The sequence below is a fragment of the Pithys albifrons genome, chromosome 25 (genome assembly GCF_047495875.1).
Source record: "Pithys albifrons albifrons isolate INPA30051 chromosome 25, PitAlb_v1, whole genome shotgun sequence".
In the NCBI taxonomy this organism is placed as follows: domain Eukaryota; kingdom Metazoa; phylum Chordata; class Aves; order Passeriformes; family Thamnophilidae; genus Pithys; species Pithys albifrons.
The window spans coordinates 3,045,909-3,060,813 of record NC_092482.1 but is presented as its reverse complement, the minus strand read 5'-3'; the positions used below and the strand labels follow the sequence as shown (position 1 = coordinate 3,060,813).

General features: G+C 62.6%; 2 protein-coding genes across 5 annotated transcripts; one reads left to right on the top strand and one right to left on the bottom strand.

The window, feature by feature from the left end:
* The first annotated feature begins 42 nt into the window (after positions 1-42).
* SAMD14 (sterile alpha motif domain containing 14) lies at positions 43-7,004 on the top strand. Of its 4 annotated transcripts, none has more exons than XM_071577358.1 (10): positions 43-186; positions 1,345-1,396; positions 2,760-2,896; positions 3,577-3,835; positions 3,925-4,012; positions 4,479-4,553; positions 4,631-4,787; positions 5,291-5,404; positions 5,492-5,647; positions 6,389-7,004. In XM_071577358.1, exons 2-10 carry the CDS (start codon positions 1,357-1,359, stop codon positions 6,542-6,544), a joined length of 1,182 nt encoding a protein of 393 aa, XP_071433459.1. In that variant the 5' UTR covers positions 43-186; positions 1,345-1,356; the 3' UTR covers positions 6,545-7,004. The 4 variants fall into 4 exon arrangements, with proteins under 4 accessions (XP_071433459.1, XP_071433456.1, XP_071433460.1 ...); XM_071577355.1 differs by having other exon boundaries at positions 2,739-2,896; XM_071577359.1 differs by lacking the exon at positions 43-186 and adding an exon at positions 257-282.
* A 260-nt stretch (positions 7,005-7,264) lies between these two features.
* On the bottom strand, positions 7,265-13,990 carry PDK2 (pyruvate dehydrogenase kinase 2). Its single transcript, XM_071577165.1, has 11 exons — positions 13,794-13,990; positions 12,460-12,601; positions 11,743-11,814; positions 11,311-11,495; positions 10,166-10,255; positions 9,796-9,873; positions 9,177-9,253; positions 8,999-9,097; positions 8,791-8,898; positions 8,104-8,217; positions 7,265-8,021 (listed from the first exon to the last, which is right to left on the bottom strand). The coding sequence occupies exons 1-11, from the start codon at positions 13,909-13,911 to the stop codon at positions 7,881-7,883; spliced, it is 1,224 nt and encodes a 407-aa protein (XP_071433266.1). The 5' UTR covers positions 13,912-13,990; the 3' UTR covers positions 7,265-7,880.
* Between the last annotated feature and the right edge of the window lie 915 nt (positions 13,991-14,905).

The window sequence follows — 14,905 nt, the reverse complement described above, 5'->3', positions numbered from 1 at the left end:
CCCCCCCGCCCCCTCCCCCGCCGTTTCCGGGTTCCTGTGCCCCCTCCCGCCGCGGCCCCCGGCCCGGCGGGGCGGCCCGGCCCGGCTCGGCAGCGCCCTCCGATCTCACCGGCCCCGCCACGACCCCGGCCCGGCCCGGCCCGGCGGGAGGCGACCGGGGCCGACCAGGATGCCCCAGGAGCGCGGGTGAGTCCCGGGGAGGGGCAGGGCGTCACCCCCGGTCAGCGGCCCTGGAACGGCCCCATCCCTCGGTACAGCATCCTCCGGACAGCCCCACCCACGGTACAGCATCCCCGGTATAGTCCCATCCGCGGGACAGCATCCCCATGACTGCCCCATCCCCGGTACAGCCTCATTCCCCGTACAGCATCCCCGGTACAGCCACATCCCCGGTACAGCACCCCGGAACAGTCTCATTCCCGGGACAGCCCCACTCCCAGCACAGCATCCCTTGTACAGCCCCAGTACATCATCCCCGGTAGGACCCCTCCCCTGGGACAGCCCCGGTACGGCCCCATCCCACGGGTACAGCCCCGACAGACATCCGGTACGGCCCCACCCCGGTACGGCCCCACCCCAGTACAACCCCCACTTCAGTACAACCCCCAGTCCGGGTACATCAGCTTCGGTACAGCCCCGGTAACCCCCCATCCTTCGGTACAGCCCCACCCCGGTACAGCCCCCCGCCCCGGTACAACCCCCACCCCAGGTACACGAGCCTCGGTACAGTCTCGGTAAAACGCCATCCTTCGGTACAGCCCCCACCCCCCGTACAGCACACCCGGTACAGCCCCCACCCCAGGTACAATCCCATCCCCCGGTACAGCCCCATCCCGGTATAGCCCCGCTCCAGTTACAGCATCCCCGGTGCAGCTCCATACACCGGTACAGCATCCCCGGTACCGCCCCCCACCCCTCGGTACTGTCCCCCTCCCCGGTCCCGCCCTGCCCAACCCCACCCGTGCTGGCCCCGCTCACCGGCGGGAGGGAGGGGCTGGGGGGCAGCCGGGAATGGATCTGCCCCCTTTACCCTGCCTGCCCCTTCTCCCCGGTGCTGCCAAGGCATTAGGGGTCCCCGCCCGCACCCCGAGACCCCCCGAACCCCGTCGGGGATGGGATTTAACCCCCTCCCGGCTGCTCTGCAAGGAGGGTCCCCAGCTCCCACCAACACCCATACTACAGGACATGGGGATCACTGGGAGAGCGAGGGGGGGGGGTCACTGGGACCACTGGGAGGGGGAACCCCCTTCCCAGCCCTACTCACAGAAGGTCTGATCCCCCTCCCGCACCCCCTTATACCCCTAGCACGGGTTGCCCCCTCCCTGACTGCCCCTCTGTCCCCAGCTCTGTCCCACCATGTCGGTCTCCAAGCTGCAGGACACGGATGAGGTTTTTGGTGAGTCCCCGTGGGCACTTGGGGTGCAGAGCTGTCTGAGGGGTGGACAGCCCCCCGTGGACTGTAGAGCTTCCTCTGAGTCCCCACCCACCCTCAGTGTCCTCCTGTGCTTGGGGACACAGGGATGTGCATAGGGCAGGGGGACATGGGAACGTGTACAGGACACACAGGTATGGGGACATGTGTGCACAGGGTGACAGTATTGTGGGGACATGGGGAGAGGTGTGGGAACATGGGAAGAGGTCCAGGGATGTGCACAGGGTGACAGGGACATGGGGACATGACCCAGAACCATCTCTCGGGATGGGTTGGGGTACAGGGGTCACAGCAGGGCAGGGACATCATCAGGGATCCTAGTTGGACCATGGACAAAGCATGTCCCCTCCTGGGTGACGGGGACATTCTGTCCTTGGGGTCACCCCACTGTTTCTCTCCCCATGCCAGGGCATCTCTTTGAACATTTCTCTCTGTCCCCCTGTTCCCTGTCCTGCCCCACTGGGGTGCCCCATTCATGTCCCCAATGCTCCTCTCTCCCTGTGCCCCCTTCCATATCCCTGGGACCCCCCACCCACCCTTTGACTCTCCTGCCCTGTCCCCACTGTCCCTTTGTCCCGTTGCTACCGGGCTGGCATTCTCCTGACCTGCTGTCCACCTCCCTCCAATGCTCCCTCTGTCTCCTTCTTCCTGTCCCTTCCTGGCCATCCATCACTCCCTCTCCCATCAATCCATCCCTCCCTCCTTTTCTCCCTGTCTGCTTGGCCCCACCCATCCATCTGTCCACCCTGCCTCCTTGGCCTTATCTTCCCTCTCCATACCTATCTGTCCTTCCATCCTTGCCTCATATCCACTTGTCCCTATCTTTCCTTTTGTCCCTTTTGCCATCCATCCATCCATCCATCCATCCATCCATCCATCCATCCATCCATCCATCCATCCATCCATCCATCCATCCATCATTTCTTTTTACTTACCTATCCATCCATCTGTATCTTCCTTCCCTACCTGTCCATCCTTCCACACCTTCCTTTTCCCTACCTGTCTATCCTTCCCTCTCTTCATCTGTCCCCATCTTCCTTCTCACTCCTCATCCATCCCTCCCTCTGTCCTCCTAATCCATCCATCCATCCATCCATCCATCCATCCATCCATCCATCCATCCATCCATCCATCCATCCATCCATCCATCCATCCATCCTCTCCCTTCTCCCTACCTGTCCATCCCTCCAACTATCCCCCATCTTCCTCCTCTCTCCTTGTCCATCCCACCCCATCCCATCCCACTGCATCCCGTGTCTGTCTGTCCGTCTCTCTCTCTCTGCCCCGGTCTCTCTTTCACCCCCAGATTTTACCGCTGTGGTTCCAGAGACGCCGCGCCTGGACAGCAGCCTGCACAAAGCCCGTGCCCGCCTCCTGGCCAAGGGCCGGCGCCAGCGGCCCTCCCGCTCCCGCCTGCGCGACAGCGCCAGCTCCACCGAGGGCGACGAGGGGCCCGAGCCCGCCGTGAGACGGGGGGGCTGGGGCGGGGGGCACCACCGACCGCAGGGACTACAGAGGGGGATGCCATGGCTGAGGGGCTGCAGGGATGGGGGGCACCACAGATCCCAGGGCGGAATGCCATGGCTGGGGGGCTGCAGGGATGGGGGGCACCATGGATCCCAGGGTGGAATGCCATGGCTGGGGGGCTGCAGGGATGGGGGGCACCACAGATCCCAGGGTGGAATGCCATGGCTGGGGGGCTGCAGGGATGGGGGGCACCATGGATCCCAGAGGAGGATGCCATGGTTGAGGGGCTGCAGGGATGGGGGGCACCACAGACCCCATTTGGGGATGCCATGGTTGAGGGGCTGCAGGGATGGGGGGCACAACTGACCCCAGGGGGGGATGCCATGGCTGGGGGTGCCACAGGGTTGGGGGGCACTACAGAGCTCAGGGAACAGAGGGAGTGGGGATGCTGTGGCTGAAGTTAGGACCGGGATGAGGGACCTCAGGCACCATGGACCCCCAGGGTGGGCTTGGGTGATGTCATGGCTGGGGTTGTTGCAGGGTTGGGAGGCACTGTGGAGCCCAGGGACTAAGGAGGGGAATGCCATCGATGAGGGTAGGATAGGGATGGGGGTCTTGGGGACAAACCCGGGGGGTGCAGGGTTTGACTCCCTCTCTCCTTGCCGTGTGCCCCCCAGGGCACTGAGGGCGATGGCAGCCCCCTGGCCCCCTCGCCCTTCTCCCGTGCTGGCGACTTCTCTTTTGAGACGGGGGTGGCACGGCAGGCTCTGGGGGACCCCCAGGCCCCCACGCCCCCCCTCAGCCGCTACCGGCCCCTCACCAACACCTCGTCCCAGGAGGGGCTATCGGGCACCCCCGTGCCCAAATCCTGCCCCAGCTCCGACAGCTCACCCGGCTTCACCCGCCGCGATGCCCGGCCCCGGCAGCACAGCCAAGGTGAGACCCTGCTGTGACTCCCCCGGGGCACACAGGGACCCTGGGACCCCCCCCAGCACCCATGGGACACCCCGGTCCTTCTCCTGCAGATGACAGCCGGGACATGAGCCCCCCCGAGCCCGCCAGTCCCACCGTGGGACTCGATAAAAAAACACGGAGGAAGTTCTTGGATTTGGGGTGAGAGCTGGCCCTGGAGAGAGTGAGGGGATACAGAGGGGAGGGATGGAAAGGGGAGGGAGGGGGATAGGGGGGGACAGAAAGGTGCAGGAAGGGATCGACAGGGGATGGAGGGTGGATACAGAGAGGGATGGGTGATAGAGGGAGCATGGATGGATGGATGGAAGGGATGGAGAGATGCAACAATGGGAAGATGAAGAAATGGACAGAGAGATGCCTGCATGGAGGGGAAGATGGAGGGATGCATGGACAGAGGGATGTTCTGGTGGAGGGAGAAAGATTGTCTGGAGGTGACAGGGAAGTCTTTGGATGGATGGATGGATGGATGGATGGATGGATGGATGGATGGATGGATGGACGGATGGATGGATGGATGGACGGATGGATGGGGAGGGTCCTGGGATCCTTGAGAGGAGCACATCCATTGGGACACCCCACTCTTCACCAACCTACCCCTCTCCCCCAGGGTGACCCTGCGCCGGGCGTCCTCTGGCAAGAGCAGGAAGGAGAAGATCAGCAACCGCCTGTCCATGGGCAACAGGTGAGGGATCCCCCTCTCCTGGGGCAGAGGGGACTGTCTGGGGACAGCCCTCACCCCTGACACGGCTCTGTGCCCAGGGAGGCAGCTGAGGGTCCCGGCCGCCCCTCGGGGTCCCCCTTCCTGCCCTTCTCCTGGTTCTCGGACAGTGCCAGGGGCTCCGGCTCCCCCGGCTCCGCGTCCCCCGCCAGCTCCCCCCGGCACGAGGGGCTCAGCCCCGCCAAATCCGCCTCCCAGGTCAGTGTCTGGGGATGGGGATCCTGGCCCTGTGGGTGGGAGTGGGATACAGGAGGGGATGGGGGTCCTATAGAGAGGTTGATGTTCCTATGAATTCAGTGGCTGTAGTAGAGGAGGTGACACCAGCTATAGGGACAGGGAACAAAGCCCCATAGGGTCAAGATGGCTTTGGGGAGGTGGGTGCCAAAGCCCTACAAAATAATGACAGGTATTGGGGGGTCCAAAGCCCCACAGGGTCAAGATGAATATGGAGGGCTATGTCAAAACCCTGTAGAGTCATGACCGGTACTGGGGGGGGGGGGGTCCAAAGCCCCATAAGGTCAAGATGGCTTCGGGGGTGGGTGTCCAAAGCCCCACAGCTTTGTGAAACTATAGGGAGAGGGCTCCAAGCCCCACAGGATCATGACGGGGAATCAAAGCCCAAGGGGGTTTGGAAGTCCCATGGTGGCTATAGGGGGGTGCTGGGGGGGCCAGCCCTGCCCTCGCCCCTCCTGCTGTCCCAGGACTCAACGCTGAGTGAGGACTCCCCACCGTCCAGTGCCAGCCCCCGCCTGCCCGGCCCCCCCACCACCAAGTGCTCGTACCCCTACCACACCCTGTCCCAGTCCTCGGATGAGGTGAGACGTGAGAGGGGGGTGAGGTTGGGGTGTCTCCCCCCACTCCCACATGCCGTGGGGACCCCCCCATTAATATCCTGTGCCCAGTTCCTGGACGAGCCCACCGGCGCGGCCGCGGGCTGGACGTGCCAGCAGGTGGGACAGTGGCTGGAGAGCCTCAACCTGGAGCAGTACGTGGAGGAATTCTCGGCCCATGGGGTGGATGGGCCACAGCTCCTGCACCTTGATGGTGCCAAGCTCAAGGTATGGGGGGGGGCTCTGCTGATGGGGAACAGAGGGGTTTCTGGTGACCCAACAGGCTCTGGTGTGGGGCAAGAGGTTCTGGGTACCCCAATGGGGTGTTCCATGGAGCAGGAGGTCTCAGTTGGTTCTAGGTACCCCAATGGGGTGTTCCATGGAGCAGGAGGTCTCAGAGGGTTCTAGGTACCCCAGTAAGGTGCTCCATGAAGCAGAAAGTCTGGGAGGGTTCTAAGTACCCCAACAGCACGTTTCATGGAGGGTTCTAGATACCCTAATGGGGTGTTTCATGGAGAAGGAGGTCTCAGAGGGTTCTAGTCACTTACCAGGATGGTCCATATTTCAGCTCTGGAAGGGATCCAGGAACCCCTACAAGGTGCTTCCTGGAGCAGGAGGTCTGGGAGGGTTCTAGGTACCCTAATGGGGTGTTACATGGAGCAGGATGTCTGGAATGATTCCACATACTCCAACAGCGCAGGTCTAGGAGGGTTCTAGGTACCCCAAAGGGCTCATCAAGGTGTTCCTAAACCCCCTTGTCCAAACTGGTGGCTCCACAAGGCAGGAAGTTCCAGGTATCCCAAGGAGGGGGATGGGAGGTTCTGGATACCCCAAGGGGCTGCTGCATGGGGGGTGGAGGTACCTGAGTGGGCTGATCCCGAGGACAGGCGGTGCAGGGGGGGCTCCAGGTACCCCAAAGGGATTGGGGGGTGGTGTGGCCCCACTGCCAGCCCCACGCTGTGCCCGCAGGCGCTGGGGGTGGGCAGCTCCCAGGACAGGGCTGTGCTGAAGAGGAAGCTGAAGGAGCTGAGCCTGGCGGCCGAGAAGGAGCGCAAGGCCCAGGAGAAGGCGGAGAAGCAGCGGGAGAAGCAGAAGAAGAAGGACCAGGAGCAGCGGCGGAGTTAAGGGGGGGCTGGGAGAGCCCCTGCACCCCCTCCCCACCCACAGCCCCCTGGGATGCCCTGGGGGACACTCGGCCCTGGCACAGAATATGCCAACACAGCCGAGGGATGGTGCCAGGCTGAGATGGGCACGGAGCAGCACATGCCCCCACTCCTTCAGCCCCCTCCCCACCTGCACCCCTGCACCCCATGGGCACAGCCTGGGCCCCCCATGGACCCCCTTTCCAGAGGCAAACGGCACATTGGACACCCCCCACACTCTTTGGTCACCCCCCCACCCCATCAGCACCACCCTGAGGGGTCTGGGGGGTCACAGCCAGCACTGGCTGGGGACAGTGCATGGCCTGACCCCCTCCACATGGGGACACCCCCAAGGTGGGGTGTGGGGAGTGATTGCTGACCCCCCACATCCCCTCACCCCCAAATATGGCACCCCGGAGGCCACTCCAGGAAATAAAAGGGTATCAAGGGCCAGTGCAAACCAGTGTTACCAGTGTGAGGCTGACTGGGGTGGGGCTGGGGGACAAGATGGGGTGGGGGGAGCTTGGTACCAGGCTGGGGTGGTCCCCAGGATCTGTGTCCCCAGATGCCACCCTGGGACTGAACTCTGCAGCCCCTCCCAAGCCTGGAAGTGAGTAAAGTGAGGCACAGGGAGGGTCAGTGACCCACCTGGGAGGTGCAAAGAGGGGGCCATTCCAGGACCCCAAAACACCACGCTAGGAGCTCAACCAACAACCAATTTATTGACAACGGGGAGGGAGCAGAGGGGAATTTGGTGGGGCAGGGAGAGGTTTCTGAGCAGGTCACAGCATGTGTGGGTGGGGAACCCACCCCCAGGGGGTGTGAGGGGTGCAGGGGTGGGGGGCACACGCGGGTGAGAACAGCTCAGTAGTGCAATAACAGGGATGGCACTGGGAGATGGCAAGTGGTGGTGGTGGTCTCAGGCCTGGGCCCCCCACCCTGTCAGAGTTGGAGGGGCAGGGAAGCGCTGCTGGTCATACTGGGAAAAGGACCAGTCCCCTGCTGGGATGGGGTGCAACCCCTGGGGTGGGTGTGAAGATTGGGGAGTGGTGGGGGCAACAGGGGCTCTACTCTCTCCACGCTGCTCCAACACCCCCTCAGCTACACAACTAAGTGCCACCAAGGTGGGGGGTACTGGGACCCCCCTACACCCCACTGGGACCCCCAACCCCAAATCACCCACTTCCAATAAGTGCAAAGAGCCACAGAACTGGGATGCTCAAACACCCCCTGGGGTGCTGGGGGACACCCAGGGGGGGCCCCGTGAGCCGGGGTGAGGGGGCCTCTCCAGCCTGGGGGGCCTGTGGCCCATGGGGGGCTCAGGGCACGCGGTAGGTGGAGGTGTTCTTGGGCTCGGTGCTGGGGACACACCAGTCCCCTGCCTCCTGGCTGGCCTGGTAGTGCCGCCACGCCGACTTGTTGTACACGGGCAGCCGCTCCACCGAGTCCGTGGACAGGGCCTGTGGGAGACACGGGGGCTGGGCAGGGTTCTGTGTGCCCCCCAGAGCCGTGAACCCCCAGTTTTGGGCAGGAAAGACCCACCTTTAGGTAGATGACAGCGTCAGTGCCAAAGCCCTCCATGGAAAAGAGCTGCAGGTCCCCCTGGAAGTACTTGGCATAGAGGCGGGAGATGGGCAGCCCGTAGCCAAATCCGGCCTAGGACGGGGAGGGAAATGGGGTGGGGGGTTCCTGGTGCTGGATTGGCACCCCCAGGGCACCCCAAGCCTCCCCACATCACCACAAGGAGCACCATGTGCAGCCAGAAGTATCCACACCCCTGCCAGCAGTCATTGTGCCATGCTCAAACATCCCCAGGCACACCCAAATGTCCCCATGCCAACCCCAAAGTGTCCCCATGCCACCCCTAAATATCCCCAGAAGTCCTTAGGCCACTGCCAAACCTCCCCATGCCACCCCAGAACATGCCCATTCCACTCCAGCCCCTCCATATCACTTCAGCTCCACCAAACCTCCCCATGCCACCCCCAAAAGGACCCCAAAAGCTCTCCATGCCACCCCCAAAACACCCCCATGCCACTTCATCCCCCCCCAAACCTCTTCATGACCCCCAAAGGATGCCCAAACTTCCCCAAGCCACTCCACCACTCTGAAATGCCCCATAACCCACCCCAGGCATGCCCAAACACTCCCAACTGCAGATCCAACACCCACCCTCCTCTCCCCAGAACCCTGTGGGACCCCCACAGCCCATTCCAAGGGGACACCTACCAGGGGGGCCCCCCCAGTGCCCATCTGGGGGGTGGGGGCCGTGGAGTACATGTAGCTGAAGAGACGCTCGATCTTCCTCAGGGGGACACCCATGCCCCGGTCACTCATCTGTGAGACACCACAGGGGGTGACAACCCTGCTCCTGGCCCCCACATCCCAAATTTTACCCCCTCCAAGGAATCCTGGGATGGAGCTGGTGGTCCCTTACCCTGATGGAAAGGTCCTCCTGGCCCAAGGCCACCATCACTTTGATGGCAGGGAGGCGGGGGCTGTTCTCGTGGCTCTCCACGGTGGCTCTCATGGCGTTCTGGGGGACACAGAGACACCACTGGTTTAGGGGGGACCCCAAAACCCCCTTCCCACCCCCCCAGCAGGGCTGGGGTTACCTTAAAGAGCTCAAAGAGCATGTGGTAGAGATGTGAGGGGACGTAGACAATGCTCACAGGCTGCTCAGAGTTACAGGCTGTGGGGAGGAAGAGCAGCCACTGGCATTGTTGTGCTCCCCCAACCCTAAAGGAACCCTCTGAGAATCCTCCTTACAAAAATCCTCCTTCCACAGGGACCCCCAACCCTAAATGAGCCCTCTGAGAGAATCCTCCTTCCACAGGGACCCCCAACCCTAAATGAGCCCTCTGAGAGAATCCTCCTTACACGGGGAGCCTCAACCCTAAATGAGCCCCCCGAGAATCCCTCCACCATGGGGTCCTCAACCCTAAACAAGCCACCCCAGAATCCTCCCTTTGTGGGGACATCCAATCCTAAACAAACTACCCAAGAATCCCCCCATCAGGGGGACCCCCAACCTTAAACAAGCCACACCAGAACCACCCCAACATGGGGACCCCCAACTCTAAACGAGCCACCCAAAAATCTTCCTTCTGTCACATGGGACCCCCAACCCTAAATGAGCCCTCTGAGAATCCTCCTTCCAAGGGGATTCCAAACCCTAAATGAGCCTCTCCAGAATCTCCCTGCTCCCCCAAGGACCCCCTGAATCAGCCTCACCGTTCACCTCCTCGATCTCCAGGTCGGGTGAGGACATGTAGTACTTGTCACACAGGAGCTTGGCCATGTTGTAGGCGTCTGGGAGGGGGGAGAAGAGGGGTCAGCACCCCAAAAATGAAGCAGAAGGAACGTTTAGGGTCATCTCCTTTCTCCTCTACCCCCAAATATTTTCCAGTCCTACAGATTCAGCAAGTTCTTGGGATCTTCCGGCGTGACCCCAAATGGTAAGTGACACTTTGAGGGCAGCTCAAACTCGTGACAGAAAAGCATATAAGGAGAAGATAAGGAGAAGATCAGGGGGAGTGCCAGCCACCCCCAGCCCCCAAATTCACCCGCCCGTGGGGGTGGGAGCCCCCCAGACCCCACCAACCTCTCACCACGTTGGCCACGTTGCAGTGGGGGTCGATGCTCCCGATGTGTTTGGGGTGCGCGGGGTTGGTGCTGCCATCGAAGAGCAGAGCTGGGGGGACACAAGGAGCTGTGGGGACCCCACCCCGACCCCAGAGACACCTGGGGACACCCCCAGAATGCTCAGGGCAGGAACCCTGGGGCAGGGGGTGACAACAGGTGAAGGGGACCCTGAGGGTATGATCCTTGAGGGTGACATTTGGGGCTGGAGGCAATGCCCTGGGCACAGTGCCTGGGGCTGGGGGGACAACACTCTTGGACAGGGGCATGCAGGGACACCCAGTGACGATGGGGACCCTCAGGGCAGGGGGGACCTGCAGGACAGACCCCTGGAGCTGGAGAAGGGATGCTCTGTGAGGGGGCATGCAGGGACACCCAGTGACGATGGGGACCCTCAGGGCAGGGGGGACCTGCAGGACAGACCCCTGGAGCTGGAGAAGGGATGCTCTGTGAGGGGGCATGCAGGGACACCCAGTGACGATGGGGACCCTCAGGGCAGGGGGGACCTGCAGGACAGACCCCTGGAGCTGGAGAAGGGATGCTCTGTGAGGGGGCATGCAGGGACACCCAGTGACGATGGGGACCCTCAGGGCAGGGGGGACCTGCAGGACAGACCCCTGGAGCTGGAGAAGGGATGCTCTGTGAGGGGGCATGCAGGGACACCCAGTGACGATGGGGACCCTCAGGGCAGGGGGGACCTGCAGGACAGACCCCTGGAGCTGGAGAAGGGATGCTCTGTGAAGGGGCATGCAGAGACACCCAGGGATGATAGGGACCCTCAGGTCAGGGGAGACTTGCAGGACAGACCCCTGGAGCTGGGGGGCCACTCTGGGGGATGTGTAGGGACACCCAGTGATGATGGGGACCCTCAGGGCAGGGGGACCTGCAGGACAGACCCCTGGAGCTGGGGGGCCACTCTAGGGGATGTGTAGGGACACACAGCAGTGATGGGGACCCTCAGGGCAGGAGGACCCTCGGGGTAGACCTCTGAGCCCAAAGTGATGCTCTGGAGGGATGCCCAAGGCTGTCAGGGCTGCCCAGGGGTGCCAGGGCCGCTTGGGGTGGGGGTGGCCGGGGCAGGGGACCCCCAGAACCCCCCGTGCTCACTGTGCTGGTTGATGAGCATGCGGATGGAGATGCGGCTCAGGTAGAAGCGGTCCAGGAAGTACTGGATGTTCTGGTTGGAGACGGGATCGTCCCCGTAGGTCTCCTTGTACTCGATGACCCCCTGGGCCATGGTGGGCACCACGTCGTTGTGCCGGTTGCGGATGGTGACCAGGGCGTTGGTGAACCTGGGGAGGGCACAGGGGTGGCCTTGGGGACACCTGGTGCAGGCACAGCCCCAATCCGGGTCGGGATTCCCCAAGGGCTGGTGGCACTGGGGAAAACCCAGAGCAGAGTCTGGTGGCACTGGGATGCTCAGGGCAGGGTGGGGTGGGGATGGTTTGGGGGTGAGACAGGGGGGCCTGGGTGACACCAGTTCCTCCCAGTGTGAGTCTGGGAGTGGGAACAAGGACATGCTGTCACCCCCCAACTTACTGTCCCAGGGTGGCCTGATCCTCGGGGTCCCTGTCGAGGAACGCCATGATGTCCAGCAGGCTCTGGACGTACCTGGGGAGGGACACGGTTACCTCACACCTGGCACCCCCCAAAAAGAGGGACAACCCAGGGACCCCATTCTCAGGGGCACAGCACCCCCTGGGGCACTGGCCCATGCAGGGCCAGGGCTCAGCACCCCTCAACCAGGACCCCCCACCCCCAAAACTGCTGTGCCATGAAACCACCCTGTGCTTGGGTCACCATTCCATGCCTCTGCTGGCACGGTGACTCTTGGGGACATTTGGGGACACTGCCCCTCCAGTGGGGTGTGGGGCATGAGGGTGGCTGTGGGAGGGGTGGCACGGCTGGACCCCCTTGGCATGGCCAGGACCCCCGTCATGGCCTGACCCTCTGCCCGGCATGGCTGGATCCTGCTGGCAGGGACCCAGGACAGTGGACAAACAACTCGTCACGTGGTGGCACTGAGAGAAAGGTCACGCTGCCAGTGCTGGCACGGGGACAGGACACTTAAAGGGACACCCAGAGCACCCCAGGACACGGACACTCTCCCTTCACGGGGCAGGACATGGAGGTAGCACTGGGGATCCTGCTGATGGCTGGGGACACTCCTGGCATGTGGGTGCCCCCAGAGGGCCACAGCCAAGGGCACGGCACGGCAGCAGCCCCCTGAGCCCCCCACGCCCCCGGGGGTCTCACCAGCTCTGCACCAGCTGCACGGAGGGCGTGCGCAGCACCCGGTCTGGCAGCAGGTTGATCTCCTTCATGATGTTGGAGAGGCGAACGGGCAGCTCCTGGCGCAGGAAGGTGAAGGAGGTTTTCTCACAGGCATTGCTGGAGCCTGGGGGGAGAGGGGAACACGGTGTGAGCCCCCACGGGACCCCACGGACCCTGCTGGGAGCACCTGCTGGGACTGGGAGCACTGGGGCAGGAGGGCAGCCCTGCCCTGGGCTGGACAGGCCAGAGCAGGGGGGGGGGGACAAGGGGGGGACTGGGAGGGGGACAGGGAGAAAATGGTAGGAGTTCCAGGGGGTGGGAAGGATTTCCAGGGAGTGAGAATAGGATTTCCAGGGGTTTGGAATAGGATTTCCAGGGAGTGAGAATAGGATTTCCAGGGGTTTGGAATAGGATTTCCAGGGAGCGAGAATAGGATTTCCAGGGGTTTGGAATAGGATTTCCAGGGAGTGAGAATAGGATTTCCAGGGAGTAAGAATAGGATTTCCAGGGAGTGAGAATAGGATTTTCAGGGAGTGGGAAAGATTTCCCAGTAGGGTAGGAACAGGATTTCCAGGGGCGCTGGAATAGGAATTCCCAAGGAGTAGGAATAGGATTTTCAGGGGGGTGGGAAGGCTTTCCTAGGACGTCAGAATAGGATTTCCAGAGGGTGGGAATAGGATTTCCAGGGGGTGGGAAGGATTTCCCAGGGGGGATTAGAGTTTCCAGGGAGTGGGAATAGGATTTTTCAGGGGGTGGGAGTAGGATTTCCAGGGAGTAGGAATAGGATTTCCAGGGAGTGGGAATAGGATTTTCAAGGAATAGGATTTCCAGGGGGTGGGAATAGGATTTCCAGGGAGTGGGAAGGACTTCCCAGGGGGGTTGGAATAGGATTTCCAGGGAGTGGGAATAGGATGTCCAGGGGGTGGGAATAGGATTTCCAGGGGGTGGGAATAGGATGTCCAGGGGGTGGGAATAGGATTTCCAGGGGGTGGGAATAGGATGTCCAGGGGGTGGGAATAGGATTTCCAGGGGATGGGAAAGATATCGCAGGGAGTTGGAATAGGATTTCCAGAGGGTGGGAATAGGACTTCCCGGGAGTGGGAACAAGATTTCCAGGGAGTGGGAAGGATTTCCCAGGACAGTTGGAATAGGATTTCCAGGGGCTGGGAAGGCTTTCCCGGGGGGTGTGCACGGAGCTCCCGCCCCGAGCACCGCCCCCTGCCCGGCTATCCCCGCTGCCGGAGGGGGGGTTGCCCAGAGGGGTGTCCTCATCCCGTGGGTTGGCGGGAGAGGGTCTTGGGAGGGTGTTTATTTACCGAAGTCCAGGAACTGCTTCATGGAGAGCGGCGACGGCGAGAACTTGCTGAAGTGCTCGATGTAGGTGGGGACGCCGGCGAGCGCCGCGCGCTTCCCCAGGCAGCGCAGCAGCCGCATGGTCCCGGCCCGGGTGTGCCCCCCGGTGTCCCCCCGGTATCCTCCCGGTGTCCCCCTCTGTCCCCCCGGTGTCCCCGCAGCCCCCGCGACCCCCGAACCGGCCCCGCCACCCCCGGGCCCGGCCCCGCCCCCGCCGCGCCGCGCGCAAACAACACACCCGCTGTCAATCACCGCGCCGCGACCAATCACCGCCCGTTCTTCCGCAAGCCCTGCCCACCCCCGCTCTAACGGCGTCACGCCCTGCTGTCAATCATCGCATCGCGGCCAATCAGCGCCCGCTCCACCGCGGAAGCCCCGCCTACCCCCATGCTAACAGTGCCAACCTCCGCTGTCAATCACGCTCCGGGAAGCCACGCCCCTCCCCATATCAATGAGCGTCGCCACTGGTCACGCCCCGCTGTCAATCACCGCTCAGCTGCCGCCAATCAGCGCCCGTCCTGCTGTGTGCCCCGCCCCCTCATCAACATAACCCCGCCCCACTGTAGCCACGCCCCCTAGAGTAATAACCACGCCCCCTTTGCCCCCTGCACCCCCTCGGTGTCCCCAGACCCTGCCCAGGGGATGGGGAGGGGGTTCTGAGCCCACCCCAGCCCGGCATTGCCCACCCACCGCTCCTGCCCAGGGGATGGGGAGGGGGTTCTGAGCCCACCCCAGCCCGGCATTGCCCACCCACCGCTCCTGCCCAGCTTTACCCCTTCATACCCCCCCCAGGGTACATCACAGAATCGTCATAGAATCATAAAATGGATTGGGTTGGAAAAGACCTCCGAGATCATCAAGTTCAATCCTTGATCCAACCCCACTGTGATCACCAGCCCAGGGCACTCTGTGCCCTGGGCTGGTGATCACAGTAGGGTTGGATCAAGACGTGGTGGATTCTCACTCAGTGCCACATCCATAGAATCACAGAATCATAGAATAGATTGGGTTGGAAAAGACCTCTGAGATCATCAAGTCCAACCCTTGGTCCAACTCCAGTCCCTTTACCAGATCA

What these genes read in the sequence shown, in the direction of transcription:
- SAMD14 (XM_071577355.1), top strand. Translation starts at nt 1,357, where the DNA reads ATGTCGGTCTCCAAGCTGCAGGACACGGATGAGGTTTTTG. An exon ending in ACGAGGGGCCCGAGCCCGCC is followed by an intron (nt 2,897 to 3,576) that starts GTGAGACGGGGG and finishes TGTGCCCCCCAG; the next exon opens with GGCACTGAGGGCGATGGCAG. An exon ending in TGTCCCAGTCCTCGGATGAG is followed by an intron (nt 5,405 to 5,491) that starts GTGAGACGTGAG and finishes TCCTGTGCCCAG; the next exon opens with TTCCTGGACGAGCCCACCGG.
- PDK2 (XM_071577165.1), bottom strand. Translation starts at nt 13,911, where the DNA reads ATGCGGCTGCTGCGCTGCCTGGGGAAGCGCGCGGCGCTCGCCGGCGTC. An exon ending in CATGCTCATCAACCAGCACA is followed by an intron (nt 10,256 to 11,310) that starts GTGAGCACGGGG and finishes GTGTCCCCCCAG; the next exon opens with CTCTGCTCTTCGATGGCAGC. An exon ending in ACGCTGTCATCTACCTAAAG is followed by an intron (nt 8,022 to 8,103) that starts GTGGGTCTTTCC and finishes TGTCTCCCACAG; the next exon opens with GCCCTGTCCACGGACTCGGT.